The sequence below is a fragment of the Ursus americanus genome, chromosome 6 (assembly GCF_024610735.1).
Source record: "Ursus americanus isolate L20-20 chromosome 6, mUrsAme1.1.p, whole genome shotgun sequence".
Classification (NCBI taxonomy): Eukaryota; Metazoa; Chordata; class Mammalia; order Carnivora; family Ursidae; genus Ursus; species Ursus americanus.
The window spans coordinates 12,102,418-12,122,941 of record NC_142132.1 but is presented as its reverse complement, the minus strand read 5'-3'; the positions used below and the strand labels follow the sequence as shown (position 1 = coordinate 12,122,941).

General features: G+C 40.0%; 1 protein-coding gene and 1 non-coding gene across 2 annotated transcripts in view; both read right to left on the bottom strand.

Annotated features, from left to right (window-relative positions):
• Window positions 1–1,812: 1,812 nt before the first annotated feature.
• The window catches only part of EIF3A (eukaryotic translation initiation factor 3 subunit A), a 34,783-nt gene continuing 16,071 nt past the window's right edge, over window positions 1,813–20,524 (bottom strand). The window contains exons 9-22 of the mRNA XM_045803245.2: window positions 20,330–20,428; window positions 18,840–18,956; window positions 18,399–18,584; window positions 17,316–17,663; window positions 16,792–16,896; window positions 16,589–16,702; window positions 15,205–15,327; window positions 14,304–14,457; window positions 13,136–13,320; window positions 9,200–9,288; window positions 7,913–8,574; window positions 4,970–5,195; window positions 4,123–4,304; window positions 1,813–3,061 (exon numbers count right to left, since the gene is read on the bottom strand). Coding sequence (XP_045659201.1) covers window positions 2,808–3,061; window positions 4,123–4,304; window positions 4,970–5,195; window positions 7,913–8,574; window positions 9,200–9,288; window positions 13,136–13,320; window positions 14,304–14,457; window positions 15,205–15,327; window positions 16,589–16,702; window positions 16,792–16,896; window positions 17,316–17,663; window positions 18,399–18,584; window positions 18,840–18,956; window positions 20,330–20,428 — 2,844 coding nt within the window. The 3' untranslated portion in view covers window positions 1,813–2,807. The remainder of the gene's footprint in view (window positions 3,062–4,122; window positions 4,305–4,969; window positions 5,196–7,912; window positions 8,575–9,199; window positions 9,289–13,135; window positions 13,321–14,303; window positions 14,458–15,204; window positions 15,328–16,588; window positions 16,703–16,791; window positions 16,897–17,315; window positions 17,664–18,398; window positions 18,585–18,839; window positions 18,957–20,329; window positions 20,429–20,524) is intronic.
• LOC123796059 (small nucleolar RNA SNORA19) lies at window positions 19,515–19,643 on the bottom strand. The gene has a single exon (XR_006780659.1). It is a non-coding gene; the product is annotated as a small nucleolar RNA SNORA19 (small nucleolar RNA).

Here is a 20,524-nt window from a genome sequence, read left to right as displayed (position 1 = left end):
GTGTACTAACCACAGTCTAAGGCACTTAATAAGGAGCAAGCCTAGAACTCAATCTAAAACATTAAATACTTGCAAAATTAAATTTAGGGTGTGGGGCACCTGGCTGGCTCAGTGACACAACATGTCACTCTTGATCTTGGGAGTTCTAAATCTGAGCCCCACATTGGCAAGTAGAGTTTACTTAAAAATGGGGAAAAGAAACCCAGTTTTTCAAAGTTTAAAAAAATACATAAAATAATTAGTGTGACAAAGTTACCTTGTTTTTACAAAAACATGTCTGTATATTTGGCTACAAACAAAAGGCTGTATGGAATCCTCAAAAGAGCTTTACCAGCTGTGCAGGCAGACTGCTTACCTTGCCTGTCCTTTTCTGGAGACATATTTGTGGAGAGTGGCTTTTCATTTCTTTGGATTTTAATTTTCCTATGTAGTCCTTTTTAGAAGCTGCAGTATTAACTTAAATTACAACTTTTGGCCTAAATTATCTATTTTAAAATCTACAAATACGTCTACCTCAAGGGAAAGGGCAGGAAAGTTTCAGTGTTGGTCTCACCTTGTAGTCAGTGCTTAGCCAAATGAGGAACATTCCTGCATTCCTTCCAGTGTCCAGTCTCTATGTCAATTAGACTTGTAAAATTAGAAATGAATCTACAATCAAAATGTCTTTGGTAAAAAAACTAAACACAGGTAAAGCACATAAAAACATCTCAACACATAGATTGCCGCCTCCTTGGAGGCCACTAAGGACAACTAGGGGATGTAGAGCCTTTTCTGGGCCACTGTCTCCACCCTCAGATCCACATGTATTAACAGCAATGGTGTTCTTATTTAAAAATGCAGAAGCCGCTGGGAACAGGACATTCTACACACAGTAACAGTGAGTAGGCTGGATGTTCAGCTTTCCTTTGACACCTGTGAATACCAGGGGAAGCAGGGGAAGGCTGTGAAGCCTTGAGTAGAAACTTAAGAGCAGGACCACAAAGCAGCAGCGGACTCTCCTGCCCCCACCCTGTGCTTGGGATTCCAACTCCTAGGACAAAGAACTCGGGGGCATAGTATTTATCGGAAAGGGTCCTGGCAGGAAGGGTAGGTTTGCAGGCTAGCCTATCAGACATGCATCCATAACTCATCTAAATAAATCAGTTTAAATGAATGGTCCCCTGGGGCCAATCAGTGCTGTCGTAGGTACAGTCCTGTTCTAACGACTGGGGAGACCTCAGCAAGTTACTGCCCCAAGTTCTATAATTTGTTATAAAGAGCAGGCCCTCTCCCCAAAGACTAAGATTTCCACTTGTCTGAAATACTAGATACTAAGAAAATTAAATGGTTTCCATCACCAGTAACATCAAACAGAAAAGTCTGCATCTGGTTATGTAAGTAAAAAAAGCATCAATACTCCCTACTCCCTCTTCTGGCCTTATTATAGCTGTAACAACAGGAATGCCCACCACCACTCAATACTGGAAATAATTTGCATGTCTGTAGCCAGTACCAATTTGCTACTAATACTCTCTGAAATTACATTTTTTCTAATTTCGGGGGGAATACCCAAGATAAGAAACCATCCGCCTACCCACACCCCATGATACAAGCTCACACAGAGGACAGCATTACAAGGAAACTAAGGGGTTCCTTAATTAAGGAAGGAAACATCCTAGCCGCGTTTGCTTCCTATCTGAGTTATTTTCTTTGATCCTGAACACTGAGACACTTAATGGCAGCAAAGAAACCTCAAAACAACAAACTCAACTGGATATACAAACTCACCATAATAAGTAAAACACTGACTGTAACTACAAACCAACACTAAAACAAATTCTGTAAGTATTTTATTTATCATTGAAGAAAAAACACAGCAGCAAGTTCTGTGTTGGCTTCAATAAGACCAAATAGTTAATCTCTGACATAGCTACGACACTCCAGAATTGAAGTCAACACAGTCATTACTACAAATTACTTGTTGAAAGAATCTATCCTGAAGAGAAAAGAAATTAGGAAAAAGAATTTAAACAATTCCTCCAAACCACACATTTATAAATATTGTCATATTTAAAATGCTTGAAAGGCATGAATTCTCCATTAATGGAAAAGCAGTTTGCTATTGGCAACAGAAAAAACCCAGCGATAGTTTACCAAAGGCTTTAAAATTTAAAAGCTGTAACGGTTTTGGATTCACACTTGAGCAGTATTCTTGTCATTACAATAATGACGGCAAATTGCTTTATACTCACCTCTCAAGTAAAATCTACAGGAAATCCCACTGTATCCAATGTTTGTAATGTTTACTGCACTTATAGTGAACCTAAAAACTTTCTAAATGTAGTTAATATAGTAAATACCTCAAAATACTTGGAGGTATGTCTCAACCGCTAATGGCGTGGAAGTCGTTTCAGCCCCTGCTTGGAATTCTTCAAATACATTTTCTATAACAGAACCATACCTCATTCCAAATTAATATAGTATTTCAAGAACAAAAGAAAAAGATCAGTTCTATACCAAGATACAGGTGTTACTCCATACCTGACGGGTTCACATTTTAAATTTCTTTTTTAGTTTTTCTTTTTTGTAAACAAATGATTGATGAAATAATGCAACACCTTAAATTCCAGAAAATGGCCTGGCCGTCCAACCTCCTGTGGACACAGTGCACGATCTATCATAGAGGATTAATACAAGTTCATGCTTTTTGTGTTATGGTGAGACAACATTAAAGAATCCAATGTAGACTGCTTGAAGCACAAGTATAATCATCCTTGAATGGGATCAAACCTATGTGAGACATGAGTTTGAATCCATTATCTTGAGATTTAACGTCGTACCGTGGTCCATCCATCTTCATCAGTCTCGTTTTTAGTACGACGAAGTGATTCCCTATCTTTCTCAGCTCTCCAGGAGGCCTTCTCTTTTTCACCTTCTCTTTCCCGGTCTCGGTCTCGGTCTCGGTCTCGGTCTCGGTCTCGGTCCCGGTCTCTTGAAAGAGCTGGGGGAGGAGCACGACGAGGGCCTTCCCGCTCTTCTGCCCGCTCCTCTTTCCTGTCATCAGCACGCCTCCAAGAACCTGCTAAAAAGTTTAATTGAAAGAAAAAAAAAAAAGAGTAAGTTTGTACTGTATTGTACCGGCTCAGACTAAACAGAACTTCAGCAAACGAATGCCTCCAATTACTCAGAAATCGTGTACTATGAAAGTAACAATATAGAATCCCCATAAAAAAAAAAAAATCAGTAAAATCTGTATTTTAATCATTTTGATACAATTTTTGGCAAATTCTTCAAAACAGCACACAGACTTAAGAGATACAACTCAAATTTGCCAACAAAAAGAAACCAATGGCCTGGGAAGTGTCCTAATTGTTACAATACTTTAGGGCAAGGTGACGAAAATCTGAAAGAAAATTTTAAAATTCAAAAAAACCCTTTTGGCTCTTGTTGAAGAAATCGTTAACAGCAAAATGGCCATAAGCATGCTTTTCTTTACAGGTGTAAAGAGAAACCCTTGTAATCCCATCGTACAAATGAAAAAGTTTCGTGAGACAACTACTTAGTTAAGTGCAATGGCCATTTTCAACATTTTTAACTAAAGTTTCAACTGTCACAATTTCAGAGTAAGAACGTTTTATACTTTGTGCTTATCTACCAAGATCTTAAACAAATGACAAAACTGTTCCCCAGTTACATAAACTTCTAAAGCAATATATACTCCTTACCATCCAATCAGCCTACTACTATACTTTGAATTTAGGTATGAGTTTACAGAGTGACTATTAAGTTTATGAGAACTGTGAATTTTTTTTTTTAATTTTATTATTTGAGAGAGAGAGCAAGTAAGCTGGGGGGGGCGGAGGGCAAGGGGGGAGGGAGGGAATCTCAAGCAGACTTCCTATTGAGCATGGAGCCTGATGTGAGGCTCGATCACACAACCCCAAGATCATGACCTGAGCCAAAAATCACGAGTCGAACGCTTAGGTACTGAGCCACCCAGGCACCCTGAGAACTGTGAATTCTACACTGAATATTCACGATCTTATTTTTGATGTTTATAAGAAAGGATGAGGTAGTAAAACCCAAAATTTCCCCAGAGATTATGGTTTTCCAATAGTTCAGCAACATGCAGACCATCCATACCTTCCTCACGTTCTGATCTAAGAGGAGGTCCTCTTCGGTCTCTGTCATCTCGCCTTTCCCTTAGATCACGGCGCTCATCTCTCTCCCGACGACGGTCATCCCGATCCCTGTCTTCACGGCGGTTTGAATCTCTCCAGCTCGAAGATTCTTCCGCTGGTCCTCTTCTCCAGCCTCCTTCATCCCTGGAACCATTCAAAATGACACGTTAAATTCTGTCGTTAGACTCCACAAGAGGATGTCCAAGTTGATGCTCAGAGAGTTTACAAATGTAACAGGGACGACCTTTAAATTTCTAACCTGATCTCAATCTGATGCCACAGGTGTAGAGGTCAAATGACAACATAGCAACCACTACTCATATGTAGCTACTTAAATACAAATTAACCGAAAGAGAAACAAGAAGTTCTGTCAGTAGCACTAGCCACGCTCCAAATGTGCTTGCTGGCTACCATACTGGGCATCGCAGATACAGGATGCTTTCATCCTTGCAGAAAACTGTATTAAATGGTACTGGTCTAGATTCATCAGCAAAAAGCCACTCAGGCCAGAAGCAGCAAGTTAGAACTGTTATTGCTAATAAAAGTCAACAGAGTTTAATAATTTAAGGGCTATAAAACTGAATAACTAAACCACAGCGGAAAGGCAATGGGCTGGCAAAGAGACCTGTATTAACTAAAGGGTCCTACCACCTGCAGACACCCACACAGTGTCAGCCTCACTTTCTCAACTTTGTTAAGAGGGGCGTTCAATTGAGGAACAATTCACACCATTTCTCAAGACTATCTGGGAAAATACCAAAGAGAATTTAAGAGAATCCAAACTGAAACCCCAGAGTTCCAAAGCAAACCTAGGGCGTCTGAAGCGGTCCTCTCGGTCCCCATCTCGCTCTCTGTCCCGCTCTCGCTCTCTCTCTCGGTCTCTTTCTTTCTCTGGGTCCTTGTCGTTTTCGTCACGATCTTGGTTTTCTCTCTCTCTCTCTTTTTCCCTATCCCATTCACGTTCTTCTGATGGTCTCGATTCTCGAGGTGGACCCCAACTCTCTTCTCTGGCTTTTTCTTTCTCTCTCCATCCACCTGTTTTTATTTATTTTTTTTTAAAAAGGCAAAAAATTTTTATACTCAAGAAACTCAGATTGGTAACTATGAATAGAGATCTAAATGCTAACATTAATATCACCACTGTAAGTGCTAATTTAAGTCGCTCCAACCTCATTGAAAAGAAAACTAAAGCTATTTATCTTATTTTACAGAATCCCTGACTCCTATTTATGACTACCTATCACTGTTTTTCTAACATAAAGGGAGGAACACGTAAGATAAGGGAAATGTATATAGTCTGGGTTGAGTGTTCCACATGCTGAGATTTCAGATATAAAAATCTGTTCTGATGGTAAACAGACAACTCACTTTAAGCAAAAAACTTAGAGAGTCAGGGGTAGGAGCCAGCTCTCTGAGAGACAGAGCCCCAATTATAATTTCATTCATATCTTACATTTTCAAAATCTTTACCAAAAACTTTCTTTTCATATTCTTGCCCTCCATCATTTACCACCCACGCGATCAGGGAACAAAGATAAATCCTTCGACCAGTATCTCACACTAAGCCATGGGACGCCCAAATCAAGGAACATCATATATATGCACAAAGAGGCCAAAGGGAGCAGATTTAAATGAAAATCTATTACAAGGTTAATCACAACTGTTGCTACTATTTGTATTACCATGTGCCACAGCACTATTCTAAACCTTCTGTGTATACGAACTCATTTAATCCTATCCATAGCTTTGAGCTAAATAGATCCCATACTTGCTAATTTACCCACTCGATGAAATGTATCTGTAGATTGCTAACATGAACGCTGGGACACTTTGTCACCCACGGACACGTGCAGAGTGATCGAATACTCGAATCGCCCGCAGGGCATGTTCACAGCAGAGGTCAGACAGGGCAATGCTCTGTCTTCTTGCTGCAGCTCTCCCACTTTAAAACAAGTTCCCTTTTGGTGGTCTATTTAGTGACAGGTTTTCGCATTTTTGTGCTTTGTTGGTGATTTCACTGTTTAAAATGGCCCTCAGGCACTGTGCTGACGTGTGGCTGTCTAGTGTCCCAAGCACGAAAAGGCGATGGATGCGCCTCACCGGGAAAGTACTCATGTGAGAGAAGCTTCATACACAAGTTACAGCGCCACTGGCCACGAGTTCAATGTTAACGAACCAACATCATGTATTAAATAACGTTACCTTTAAAACAAAAATGAAGAAGACTGTGTTCATTGGCTGACAGAAATGTGACCAGAGGCCTTACAAGAACCAAACCGGTACTTCCCTGAGGAGCAATGGCTCAGTATCCACAGCGACTTTACAGAAAATGTGTATCATGACTTAACAAGAATCTACGACACCTTCTCCCTGATTTACACAAGAAAAGGAAAGTCACAACAGCCAGAGAGTGGAAAGGAGATCAGAAGAGACAGAAATATGGGACAGAAACACAAAGGGCAAAGGAAAGGGGGCTACTCGCTGAAATCTTCGTGTGGAACGGATCACTGTGGTTACTGCACCAAGACTAGACCTGGGAGTGGGAGAGCCTGCAGGGACCAGCGGCAGCAAGAGTTCAAGGAAGGATGATGGTGGCGCAGAGAAGTGGGTGGATTTGAAGAACATTAAAAAGACAGAATTGAACTAAATGAAACATTTAACATAAAGGGACAAAAGACGGCAAAGGAGAACTCCCAGACCCCTAGCTTATACAACCAGATGGACGGTGGTGGCCCTGGAGAGAAGTGTGTGGGTGACAATTCAGTTTCGAGAGGTTGAATGTGACTTGTCAAAGACACTTCCGGGCAGAAATGTGCAATGTGCGGGGCGCCTGGGTGGCACAGCGGTTGAGCGTCTGCCTTCGGCTCAGGGCGTGATCCCGGCGTTGTGGGATTGAGCCCCACGTCAGGCTCCTCTGCTATGAGCCTGCTTCTTCCTTTCCCACTCCCCCTGCTTGTGTTCCCTCTCTTGCTGGCTGTATCAATCTCTGTCAAATAAATAAAATCTTAAAAAAAAAAAAAAAAAAAAGAAATGTGCTATGTGCAACATGCAGCTGGAAACATGGGTCTGAAGGTTAAGGAAAGAAGTCACCTGGAGAAGACAGTAATAGAAATCACAAACTTATATACAATTGCTCAAGAACGGTAAAATACAAAAACATGAGCAGGCCCAAGGACTGAGAAATAAGAAACTGAGCTCTTCCCATAAGTACAACCCCATGGTTGACAGAATAGTGCAAGACAAATATTTAGTAAGTATATTTTTTCATTATTTACATGAGAAGGCTGGTCTAGCACAGAACCAGAAGAATACCAATACATTAACGATGGGCATGGTAACAAGAGCCCTCAAAGGAGCAGGCAACAGGCAGAAGGAAAAGAAAGTGCACATGACTAAAGCAGAAAAAGGGTAAAGTTCTTTAACTTCTTTTGGTGTGTGGGACATGGAAGCCAAGCTCCAGACATAAAAATCACTGCACAGATAACCTAAGGAAAGATAAAAGACCAGTTTATCTGGAAACTAATAATATGGTCTGATCACAGTCATGCATACATTGAAATTTCACTTTTTCAGCTGAAAAATAGCTTTTTACTTAGATATCAAAATATAACCACTTGAGATGTCCCCTATTTGAAATAACCTGGCATTATCTACAGAATAGTGATTAGCTCATATAAGATTTCACTATTTGTAAAACACATCAGATTCTATAAAAGCATCTAAGCCGGTTTTCTGAATAACCAGAATTTTACCTGGCTTGACAAAGGGTCTCCAGGGACCAGGTCTTGAGTCATCACCCCTTCTGGGAATCCGATCGTCATCCATGTTTCTCCAAGGCCCACGGTCATCATCTGCACCGCGCCTAGAAATTCTGTCATCATCAGTACTCCTCCAAGGTCCTCGATCATCATCCAGCCCACGCCTGGGACCCCGGTCATCATCCATGCCCCGCCTGGGACCCCGGTCATCATCAGCATTACGCCAGGAAGACCGCTCATCATCTGCACCTCCTCGACGTGGCCCCCGGTCCTCATCCATCCCACGTCTTGGTCCTCTATCCTCATCGGCTGTTCGCCAGCTTCCTCTGTCCTCATCCAGTCCCCGTCTAGGTGGTCTATCATCATCTGCATGACGCCAGCTCCCCCTGTCTTCATCACCAATCCGTCTGGGAGGCCTGTCATCATCTGCGTTACGCCAGGAAGGCCGGTCGTCATCTGCCCCACGGCGAGAGAACCGGTCTTCATCAAGACCGCGTCTAGGACCTCTGTCATCATCCATGCCACGCCGGGGAATGCGATCATCATCTGGTCTAAGAGAAGACTCTCTCTCTTCCTCATCCCCCAAACGCCTTGGTCGATCTTCCTCTCTTCTATGAGGCCTTTCCTCATCCCGCCCCTCTCCACGTCTCCACTCCCTACAGAGCAACAAGCCAAACATCTTTAAGAGTCTATTTTCTTAAAAGCACATGATCTTTTGGGGAATTATTTCACTCCCTCTTAAAAACCACTTCAGCCTAAGAATATGTGCTCCTGATAAGAAACACAATATAAAATCTTATATCAACAAATAAAGCAAGCAGACAACTGCCTTAAAAAGGTATCTAATTGCACTTTGTAAGAAGCATCCAAATTCTAAATCTATTACTATGATCTTTCAAAACTTAATTTCTGTACAGGACTTACGACCAGAAATCTTGGTTATCACGAGGAGTCCTTTTTAAAGGATGGTTCAATCTACTTAAGAAATTTAAAGGAAAAGGAAAATATGTTCTAGAACTGTTCATTCTTACTGTAATCTCAAGTAGTATTCAATTAGGGAACAAAAAAATCTGAAGCATATATTTGTCAAAATATTTAGAAGTCAGTAATTACAGCATTGTTGAAGTAAACTATAAAAAACATTTCAATAACAGACATGCATACAATTCCTCACGATTTTCCTTTCCCCATCTACACAAAATAAACCAAACTTAAAAACTGCTATAAGGTATTATATAGGGCCTATGACTAATTGATACTACTTTCCTTGACTCTACTTACTTCTCGGGTGGGCCTCTTCTCCACTCGGAATCTACTTCAGGTCCTTTCCTCCATGTGCCTTCTGAATCTCTATCTCCCCAACGAGAGTCCTACATTCACCAAAGTTAATGTGAGGCACTACAATGGCAACACTTATTACAACTACTGGTATTACCAAATGTTTTTGCACTTACATCAATCTTAAGTCCTTAAACATAAACAAGTTTTAAAGTTGTTTCTTTTTTAACCTGAAATCAGAGCGACAGTACAGTGAAACCGGCATTCTCATGTATTGTAAGTGGCTTTATAAATCAATAAAATTCCACCTGAAAGCAATCTGCCACCCACCCACCCCTCCGGAATTACTAGAATACCTACAGAACTCCTCTGACCTCAGATATTCCTTTTGAGATTTTGTGAAAAAAGCTCAGTGCCCTAATCGTACATCACAGTGCCTACTAAAAAGAGGAAAAACAAATGAAATGTCAAATGGGAGGTGGTTCAATTAACAGTTATTTCCCTCTTCAAAACACTATGTCATCATTAGAAAATATGGAAAGGGTGTGGGGAGATAAACACCCTTCAAGTGGAAATGTAAATGTGGTACAGCCACTGTAGAGAGCAACGCACACAACGTTCATCACCAACACCTCTGACACAGCCTAACTGCTCGACAAACATAACCTGAGGCCACAATCAGCAATTAAGAACACTCTGGAAAACACGGAACAAGACCTAGGGCAGTGGTGGGAGGAGTAAGATAAAAATCTAACAAAGCTAACAATCCCAGGTAGATGAGTAAGAGGATCTTTACATTTTAAGTGTTTTGGAAACAAAATCCTCCAATAACAACTAGCATAAGCAGCAGTGAAGGAAAACAGCCAGAGAGCAAGTCATCTGCCATCCTGACTCTGGACTCTTGGGGTGTCACCTTCCAAAGCGGACACCATGGGAGAAAAAGGAACACAAATGTCAATGAAACTTACGCTCACTACAATGGAGGGATCATCCATACCCAGAAGACCGAGACTCTCCCACCCTTCATACTCACTCTGCAAATCAAACTCAACAAAGGATTCAAGTCAGTAGAGGTTTTCATACAACCAGCACCTCGATGGCTATGATGGCCATTAAACAAACAAAAAGAATTCTAAAAAGTAACATGATTGCCAAAAATTTTTAACTCAGCTGATACATCAAACAGGCCCTGCTAATAAACATATAAACTGAACAGGAATCTCAGAAAACCAGTTACAAAAGGACCAAGAGATGAAAATGTGAAACATTAAAAAAGAACAGGACTTTGCAAGGCAAATACAGACAAGAGGAGAAAAAATTTCCATTAGCTAAGGAAATTTAATATTCCCTAAGGTAAATAAATCGCATCCTCTGACTAGAAAGGCACAAGTGCCAAAAAGGATTAGTAATAAAGACCATATACACATAAATCTTTACACTCCCTTTATCCCAAGGATAGAGAAAATTCTGAAAGTTCCCAAGAAATAAAACAAAGTATCCACAGAAGTAACAAGACCAAGACTTTGATCCCCTCCCATCCCCTCTGTGCTAGGACAGTAAGCACTGTCTCCAAACTTCGGAGCGAGGATTTTGAAGGGACCAAACCATTGCAGTCTTTCAACTGTGAGAAAAAAAACATAAAACCTCTTTTGAGACATACACAATGACAGCCTGGAAAGAAAAGAAAAAAAAACCTGAAAGGATATACCAAACCAACAAAAATATATCTGCAGAGAAGAGAGGATACAGTATACACAAATGTGAAACTAAGCAGCGTTTGCCAATATGGCTGTACAACCGTTAAGGGGTCCTAAATAGACAACATGCTTTAATGAGCTGGAGGTAAAAGTGCTCCACTGACTGCGATGGAACAAATAAAGGCATGCTCAGAACTTTTTGTTCAGAGAAGACAGAGTTCTCAAAATCTACAGTCTGCGAAGTTTAGATAAATTTTAGGGGAAAAATGGATGGTAATCACTAAAAGAATACAAAAAAAATGAACTGAGAAAAATTCTGAAATTCGGCTTAAAGGAAGAGGTCGCAGGACATGGAAATAAATAAAATGCTCCAAACTAAATGTTAAGAATAAACCCAAATACAGTCATTACTATGTTAAATGTGAATAAATAAATCTAAAGATTGTCCAACTGAAAGAGAAGGGAGGGAAAAGGAGGCACAAAACAGCAACAAAAGGCTGAAAATGAACAAAAGGATGAATACAGAGATTTGCAAAAACTAAATTTAAAAAAACCCACAGAAACCCATAATTACAGCAAGTTTAAGTTAACCTCCCTTTCTTCAGAAGAGGAAGCTCCGATACATTAACAGAATGTAACAAATTAAAATAACACAACACTTCTGATTCCATACATACACTGCGCCCAACAGAAAAACAATATGCATAACATCGTGTTTCAGGGCACAAGGGGCAAATGTACTGAATTCCAAACAATTAGAAATCATAGAGACCAGGGGCGGGGGGTGGCTCAGTGGGTTAAGCAGCTACGCTTGGTTTCAGCTCAGGTCACGATCCCAGGGTTGAAATCAAGCCACATGGGACTCAGTTGGGGAGTCTCCTGTCCCTGTCCCTCCCCTTCTGCCCCTTCCCCTGCTGGCAAGCGTGTATGCTCTAATAATTTAAAAAAAAAAAACCAATCATATAGGCCACATTCACTAATAACAAAGATGTAAAAATAAAAATTAGCAACAAAAGTAACAAAACTAAAAATCTATCCATATACATCTTAAAAAGAAATCAAAGGTCCGAGGGGTCAGGCACAGATAAAGGAATGGAGAAAGGCCGGCAAGAAATCCTCCAGCTACTCACCTCTTAAATTAGAAAATAAGTATCCTGTTTAAGGGGGAACATGGGCACATCCAAGGGAGAACAGAACAAACATGCAGATAACATCACAGAAACATGGTAAGGCATTCAACTAGCTTGAAGGGAGAAAGTATAGGTGACCAAGAGGAAAATAGTGACAGATGAAGCTGATGGAAAGCAGCAAACTAGAAAGGCCTGGACTGCTAAGGCAGGTTTTACCTTTGGCAAGTACTGAGTACCAAACAAAGGAAGACGTGAAACCCAAGAGCAGGTATAATGATCAAATATGTGTTATGGGGAAAAAAAAAAAAAAATCACACAGGCCACAATGTAGAGGAAGGTCTAAAGCTGGGGAAAGATTATAATCAGGGAAAATAGTAAGGAGAACAGTAAATAATACAGGCAAAAGGAAATTCTGAATTAAGGCAGTAATGTAGGAACAGAAAGGAGGGAGGGGTAGATTCAAAGCTCCATGATTAAGTGGGTAACGGTGTCACCAATCTGGAGCAGGAATTAGAGACACAAGACAATCAGAGACAAGACAGAGGGGGAACACAGGTCAGTTTTGGACATGTGTGCATATTAAAAATAAATACTCAGAGCACCATTTCAATCACTTGGGAATATTGTTAAACTGCAGATTCTAATTCAGGTTTGGCACTGGGCCTGAGATGCTGCATTTCTAACAAACTCCCAGGAGATGGTGAATATTCACTGCTGGTCCACCAGAACCATATTTCTTTGAGTACTTAGGAGTCAGAGAACTCACATCATCCTCTGAATTCACAGCAACCCCCATTAAGGAAAGTAGAACAGTCCTTCTTCCATACACTAATGTTTTTTTTATCAAATACTGAAGTCTTAGAAGACTTCATTCTTACTGAGATTTCTAAACTGAAGCCTAAAATCCCAGCTTTGCTAAAGTAAGTCTAATTTCCCCCCCTTAGGAACCTACCTTTGGGAAGACTAAGTAATATCAGACTTTAAGAGAGATGAATGCAACCAATTTAAAACACCAAGCCCAGACACTGACACATGCACTGAGGTATATGGATCATGCAAGACAACTATGTGATAAACACATCACGTAAAAACAGACTAACTCCTATACGCACCTTTCTAGAAAGTGGATCATCACCAAGTCTTCTCTCTTCCTCTCTGCGTCGTTCCCTTTCTTCAATTTCCAGCTCTCTTTGGCGTTTTTTCCTTTCTACTTCTTCTAATTTCTTGACCCGCTCCTGATACTCTCGTAGCTCCTCCTCGCGTTTGGCCCGTTCAGCACGCTCTCTCTCTTCACGCTCTATAGAACATATTAGGGTTATAAGGTGTGCCTCTACCTGCTTCTCTCCCCTACTGCTATGTCTACTTTGCTGGTATTAACAGGCAGCATAAAGTAGAAAAAAAAGTCTTTTTAAAAATTTTAAGTAGTTTATAATCAGCTAGGGGACAGAAAATATTCAAGTAAAACAAGTATTATGCCACTCAACATGAATAGCTTTGTAATGACAAGAAGATACTTGAATCCCTCCCCAAATCGTGAGCATCTGGGATTTCCAGATAAAGAATCACTTGACAGATGTCATCTGGCATGTGTTCCTCAATAAATGTTACTACATAAAATACAGTGATAAAAATTAGAAGGTGATACCATTTTTTTTAAACAAACACCAAAAATGTGGAAATAAGCTGGTAAAGGAATTAACATCCTCACCTATAACAAACTTCAGGCAACTAAAACTTAGGTTCTAGTTAGTTGCAGTTAAGAAGTCAATGATCCAGGACACCTGGGTGGCTCAGTCAGTTAAGCATCTGCCTTCAGTTCAGGTCATGATCCCAGGGTCCTGGGACTGAGTCCCGCATTGGGCTCCTTGCTCAGCAGGGAGCCTGCTTCTCCCTCTGTGTGCTGCTCCCCGTGCCTGTGTGCGTGTGCACACACACTCACACTCTCACAAATAAATAAAATCTTAAAAAAAAAAAAAAAGCAGCCAATGATCCTGGTTCCTTGTTCCTGTATTTTCCAAATATGACTGTATTTGTATATGTATTTTTCAGATTCTATTTAGTTATTTGAGAGAGACAGAGAGAATGAGCATGAGCAGGGGGAGGGGCGGAGGAAGACAGCAGGGAGCCCGATGCAGGGCTGGATCCCAGAACCCTGAGACCATGACCTGAGCCAAAGTCAGACACTTCACCGACCGAGCCTCCCAGGAGCCCTGAATATGACTGCTATACAACGACTACCAACCTTGCCTTGTACCACCTCCAATCTTGGTCTATAGATACCTTTTAGCATTTGTTCCTCCGCCCTCCTCTGTTCCTCCTCTTCCTTTTCTCTATGGTAGGTTATTCTGCGTTCTTCTTTACGTTGCCTTTTACGTTCTTCCAAGCGATTATGCCTTTCTTCTGCTAATCGCTCCTCAAACTGTTTAAGTTTTTCCTATTAACAGAATGGATAACAAGAATTACAAAACAAAAATCAAGAATTCTGAAGAGCTACCAACAAGTTAAATTTGAAGTTTACCAAAGCACTGCAAATTTCTTGAAACCTTAAGAAGCAACTTTCAAGTACAAAAACTTCCAAATGGGGGTGCCTGGTGGCTCATTCCGTTGGGTATTTGACTCTTGGTTTCAACTCAGGTCATGATCTTGAGGTCGAGAGACTGAGCCCCACGTAAGGCTCTGCACTGGGCATAGAGCCTGCCTGAGATTCTTCTCAGCCCCCCACCTCCATAAATAAATAAAATCTTTAAAAATTTCCAAATGACTGTGGAAGTTTTTTCATGTCAAATTTTTTTCATTTTTTATGTCAAATTTTTTAAGTTTTAAATTGTTGACAGCTATTTTCTATACCTAGTGGGTTTGTTTTTATATAAAACAAATTGAAGGATTAAATGAGAATTTAAGGGCAGGATACTTTGATCTACCCTTTTCCTTTCTAAATCAAACACTAAACAAAAACTTGTATCAAAAGCAAATTTTATGCAGTCCACTTTCACTTTCAGAAAAATTTGTTTATAGGGATGGCTGACTAATTAATCCTGTATTTTCAAGAACCTTTCTACTAAACTATTACTTGAATGATCACTACAAAAGGTCAAGATAGAACATACCACTGTGTTAAAGAACCTTAGGGCAAAACTAAAAAGCTCATGAATGAGTGTTTCCCTGAAACCAGTAACTTCACCTCATAGACAGACTGTCGTGCAGCCTTGAGTCGCATTACAAATAAATCTCTGTCTTCAAGCATTCGTGACATTCGATTCTTATGTTCAAGAGCCTTTTCACGTTCTAGTTGCATAGTAGTAATCTGCAAGTACATAATAGGATGTTAAATTTCAAAACATTCATTATCTGATTACTCTTAATTCCTGACAGATATTCTTGAAGAATGACAAGCAGCTCCTCTGCCCCTTCCATCTTGGCATAAACATAAAAGGGTTACTATCATCTATGCCCACATGTCCCTAGAAAGGCAACCGGGGACAGAAGATGGATAAAGGAGTCCTGGGGGCATCTGTAAGAAACTTTTTATTTAGGCCCAAAAGTACTGCAAATCTTTATAAAAGAAAAACTATAACCTATACAGTAAAATAAAATACCTCAGAGGTAATCAGCACTATGGTTTAATAATAAAAGATATTTTCTCCCTTAAAGAAAACTGGAGGTTAAGGTAGGGTGCACTACTGATTTAAGGAGGCTTTTCCCTTTGCACTCCAAGGGGAAAAAGGAAGGCTTCCCGGCAAAGACTACAGCAGATCATCTCAAGTATTTTATCTGGTCTGCATTCTTGTTTCCCTAATTTTACATATTATCACAAAAATTCTAACTTCTGAAAAAATGGGAGGAACTGGCAAACGAAGCCCAGATGACAACACACCAATGCAACCAAGAGGCTGCATTCCCCACACCACAGTCCTCACGGATGTGCTGTCTGTAGTTACTTTTTATTTTTAACCAGAATGGGGCCATTAGCTTTTAATCACAAATCTGGCCACTATAAACATTTGCAAACCTTGCCTTTGAATCATTAGGTAAATATGATATATACTAACAAAACTACAGAAGGAACTGCCTAGTCACAAAGACCATGTATTATACACTCTGTTTATATAAAAGGTCTTAAAAATAGGCAAATCTAGAGACAGAATGGGGACTGCTGATTCCAGGTCGAGGTGGTGGAGGAGGAAATGGGGAGTGACGGCCAATGGGTATGGAGCTTCTTTTGGGGTACGTTTTAAAATTAAATGGCTGTGCGATTCTGTAAATATACCAAAAACCATGAACTGTACAGTTTAAATGGGAGAACTGTATGGCATGTCAATTATATCCCCATAGAGCTGGGGTTTTTTAGTGAACTTTCAGCTGCCCTTTGTATTTTACAAGTTTCATTTTTTAATCTCTGTTGTGAAAATTTCTATCTGCCCACCAATCTGTTAGTACGCAGCCATTAAAGCACTATTCCTGGCAAAGGAACACAAAATCACAGTTTTGAAATCATGGCCCCGTTACTGGTAGAGGATTTAATTATAGTTTACAGTCTACAAATGTTAGTTAAACAAAAACCTTACTCTTTCTTCTTCCTGTTGTTCCCACAGATCCATGTCTTTTATCCTCTGTTCTTCATAAGCACTCTTTATCAACGGGATTTCCTCTAAGCGTTTAGCTCTTTCAAAATAGTCAATCTGAATGACATGAAAACACAGGTAGTTTAAAGGAAAAATTCCTATTAACCTAGCATGTTAAAAGTCTACCAACCAGTTCTTTCATCTACCTTCTTCTCTTGATTCTTCAGACGTTCCTGAAGTTCCTTCTTTTCTTTCTCTAGTTGTTCAACCTGTTTAGCCATGATGAAATCCGGATCCAATTCTTCAAGATCCTGAGAAGTATTACAAATACACATTCACGAATAAGAATACAAGAGAAATGTCTATTTCTTGTGATTTTTCTAAAATCAAAACCTAAATTACTTTCTATACAATGAGTAAATGCTCACAATGGGTAAACAGAGGCAATGTAAAAATGCTTTACAATAGCCACAGTTCCACTTCAGTGTAGGGAAAACAACATGATCTTAACATCTATTTCTCATTCCTTTAAAACGCACGTACCCAACTCCATTTTAACAAAGGTTAAAAACTGCTGAGCCATTAAAAACAAATGTTTACTTCAGATTAATGAATCAGCTGTACCAAAGGCAGTGAAAATAACCAGAAAACCCAATGTAATCAATAAACGGTAAAGGACTATGCTTCTGAGATGTGGATCAAAGTTGTTAAGAAGTAATGTGCTACCTACTTCGATATCGATATCTTTGAATGCTTTGGCACCCAGTTCTGTTTTTTTGATCTGCTCCAAACGCTCACGGACAGTTTTCTTTTTGATTTGTTCATGTTCCTGTAAGATGCGCTCCTTCTCCCTCTCCTTTGCCTCTTGTCGCAGCCTCTCTTCTTCAGCCTTCCGTACTTTCTGGAGCTCAGCCTCCCTCTGCTCCAATTCTTCTTTCTCACGCTGAATATTCAGACTCTCAAGGCGTTCTTTCCTTTCCTCAATTGTCTGACGGCGAGCCAGGATACGCTGATGCTCTTTTCGTGAATTTTTAAGGTATGCAGTAACAGCCAACTGATGCTGTTCTTCTTTCTCTTGCTTCAAAGACAAATGCATTTAAAAAAAACTGTGGGACACACCATGATATTAGGCTATCAAATAATTACTAATAATCCTGACATATTACCCTTATGTTTGTCTGCATTTAAGAACAGGAGATGATGTTATTTGAGCTACTAGTTCCCAGCATCAAATATTACGACTTATACAGTCTTCTATTAATAGGAGTGACATAGAAGAACCTTTATTTGCTAGGTCAAGTTTTCTCTGCACCAAATCTACTTTAAAGTGTGCAAGCCAGGGGCGCCTGGGTGGCTCAGTTGTTAAGCGTCTGCCTTCGGCTCAGGGCGTGATCCCGGCGTTCTGGGATCGAGCCCCACATCAGGCTCCTCTGCTGGGAGCCTGCTTCTTCCTCTCCCACTCCCCCTGCTTGTGTTCCCTCTCTCGCTGGCTGTCTCTCTGTCAAATAAATAAATAAAATCCATATAAAAAAAAAAGTGTGCAAGCCAAAGGGAAATGCTAACACAGCACACAAACAAGAACAGAACTTCAGCAGAAAGGAAAAGCCCAAACATAGTACTCCCTAAGGGGGGGGGGGGGACGGACAGCACGTCATGTGTGTAGTAGGTATGATACCAAAACTAGCAAATACAACTGACCAGGAAATATATAATAAGCCCATTTTCTCAGACTCGTCTCAAACCTTTTTGTGTAAGATATAGCATAAGGGCCACTCAAAAATTCTGTAGGTCATATTTTCCCAAAGATACATACCAGTATATGAGCTGGCTTAATGACTTCCAGTGCCTTTGCAAGTACGGAAGACATAGCTGTCAGCTGATTTCTTATCTGTTCTGAAGGCATGCTTTGCAAATGAGGACCAATTGGAGCATCTTCTCGAGTAGCGTAATTCAAATCAGATCCAAAACTAAGTGTCCGAGAAGTGTGGTCAATACGAACCTTTGTGAATTAAATAACGTCATCAATAGTTACACCTATATATAAATATGAAATCACTCTAGGAATCAATGTCTTTTAGTAAAAAATTTCAACTGATTATGAGGGGAAAAAATTAAGAATGTTAAGTACAAAAGCCAGAAGATCCACTCAGTACAACTTTAAAATGGTGCCACTGAACCAAAAGCTGAGAAACAAAGGATATGTGTTTTTTAGTCCTTATAGGCCTTCCACCTCAGGGTCCCTTCTAGCACATACCTGCAGGTCACAGTGCCTCGCTGCATCTACTATTGCCCGTTCCAGTTGGAAAGCATCAACAAAAGGAACCAGAGAAGTCAAACGAGAAAACTCAATGCTCTGATAAATTTGTGCCACCTGCATAAGAAACACAAGGTTAGTAACAACAGCTATCATCTATTCAGCATTTTTTTGTGCAGTCTTACACAAGTATGAGAAGTAGAAATTATGCCCATTTCTCAGAGAAAAGAAACTGAAACTCAGATTAAGTGTTAACACTGCACTGCTGGAGCTGGAATTCCAATTCGAGGCTACCAACTCCAAATGCTACGCTTTGAACCATCACATGATACCATTCCTTAAAAGCATAATCCTTTCGGGGCGCCTGGGTGGCACAGCGGTTAAGTGTCTGCCTTCGGCTGAGGGCGTGATCCCAGCATTATGGGATTGAGCCCCACATCAGGCTCCTCCGCTATGAGCCTGCTTCTTCCTCTCCCACTCCCCCTGCTTGTGTTCCCTCTCTCGCTGGCTGTCTCTATCTCTGTCAAATAAAGAAATAAAATCTTAAAAAAAAAAAAAAAAAAGCATAATCCTTTCAAATCCTAGTTTTATAAAACAAAAAGCCCTGAATGGCCACATATTTGTAGATAAAGACCTGCTACCTACCTAATTCATCCGAACACTGTCAATAAACTTATTTGTCTGAAGGAGACTGGCAGCATTACTATTTAGTTATACTGCTAATTAACCTTCAACTATTTGTATAGCACATAAGAAATAACACTGCTCACATATACAAGAGAAGCAGGCCAATGAAATGTGCACAAATACTGTAAGTCAAAGTGTCATAAAAGCCCCCACCCACTGAAAACAAATGAGGACAAAACAGGAACACTGAAGCCATATTATAAACCATAATCTTCAAATTTACATAAGTCAGACTAAAATATGTTAAAAGACTAACAGTAACTAGCGTAAGAGAAAAGGCTTTCCCAGTCACTACTGGTAGGAGGGTTCATTAACTGTATCTTGAAGAGCTATTAAAGCTTTAGATGTGTAAGCCCTGTGACTAAGTCCACTTCCTGGACTACAGATAGCCATCGAAGTATGCAAAGATACAAGTATGGAAATGTTCACTGCTGCGACATTTTCTAATAGCAAAAAAAAACTAGAAATACAGACTTCTATCAGAAGAGTCTGAATAAATAAATCACAGTACCCTTTAGACAATGTAAAACCACAAAGGAGTTAAAAGGAGTAAAATAGATTTACACTGCTAATGAGGAGAAATGTACAAAAGATGGTGTTCAACAATAAAGGTGAAAAAAGCAATTACAAATTACATGAGATAATTGTTTTTCAAACCAAATAAATAGTAAGACTAATTTTGGCAAGGACAGAGTTGGGTGAAGGTGATTCCTAGGTGATTCCTAAATTTTTTAGTGTTGTGATAAAAACAATCATGGGGACAATTCCAGTTCTAAATAAAACACTCATCTGAAAATGCTCACCTGCTGCAGAAGACGGAGTATGGTGTTGTTCTGCAGCTGCGGAACATACTGTTGCAACTCTGGCTCCTTTTCAGGTTGTTCCCGAACCCAATTTAGAACCTACAAAATCCATTACATTGAAAAAGAATTATACTTTCTAAGTAACACTCAAACATTGGTGAAACTTTTCTAATTTTCTTAAAACATATAAAGACA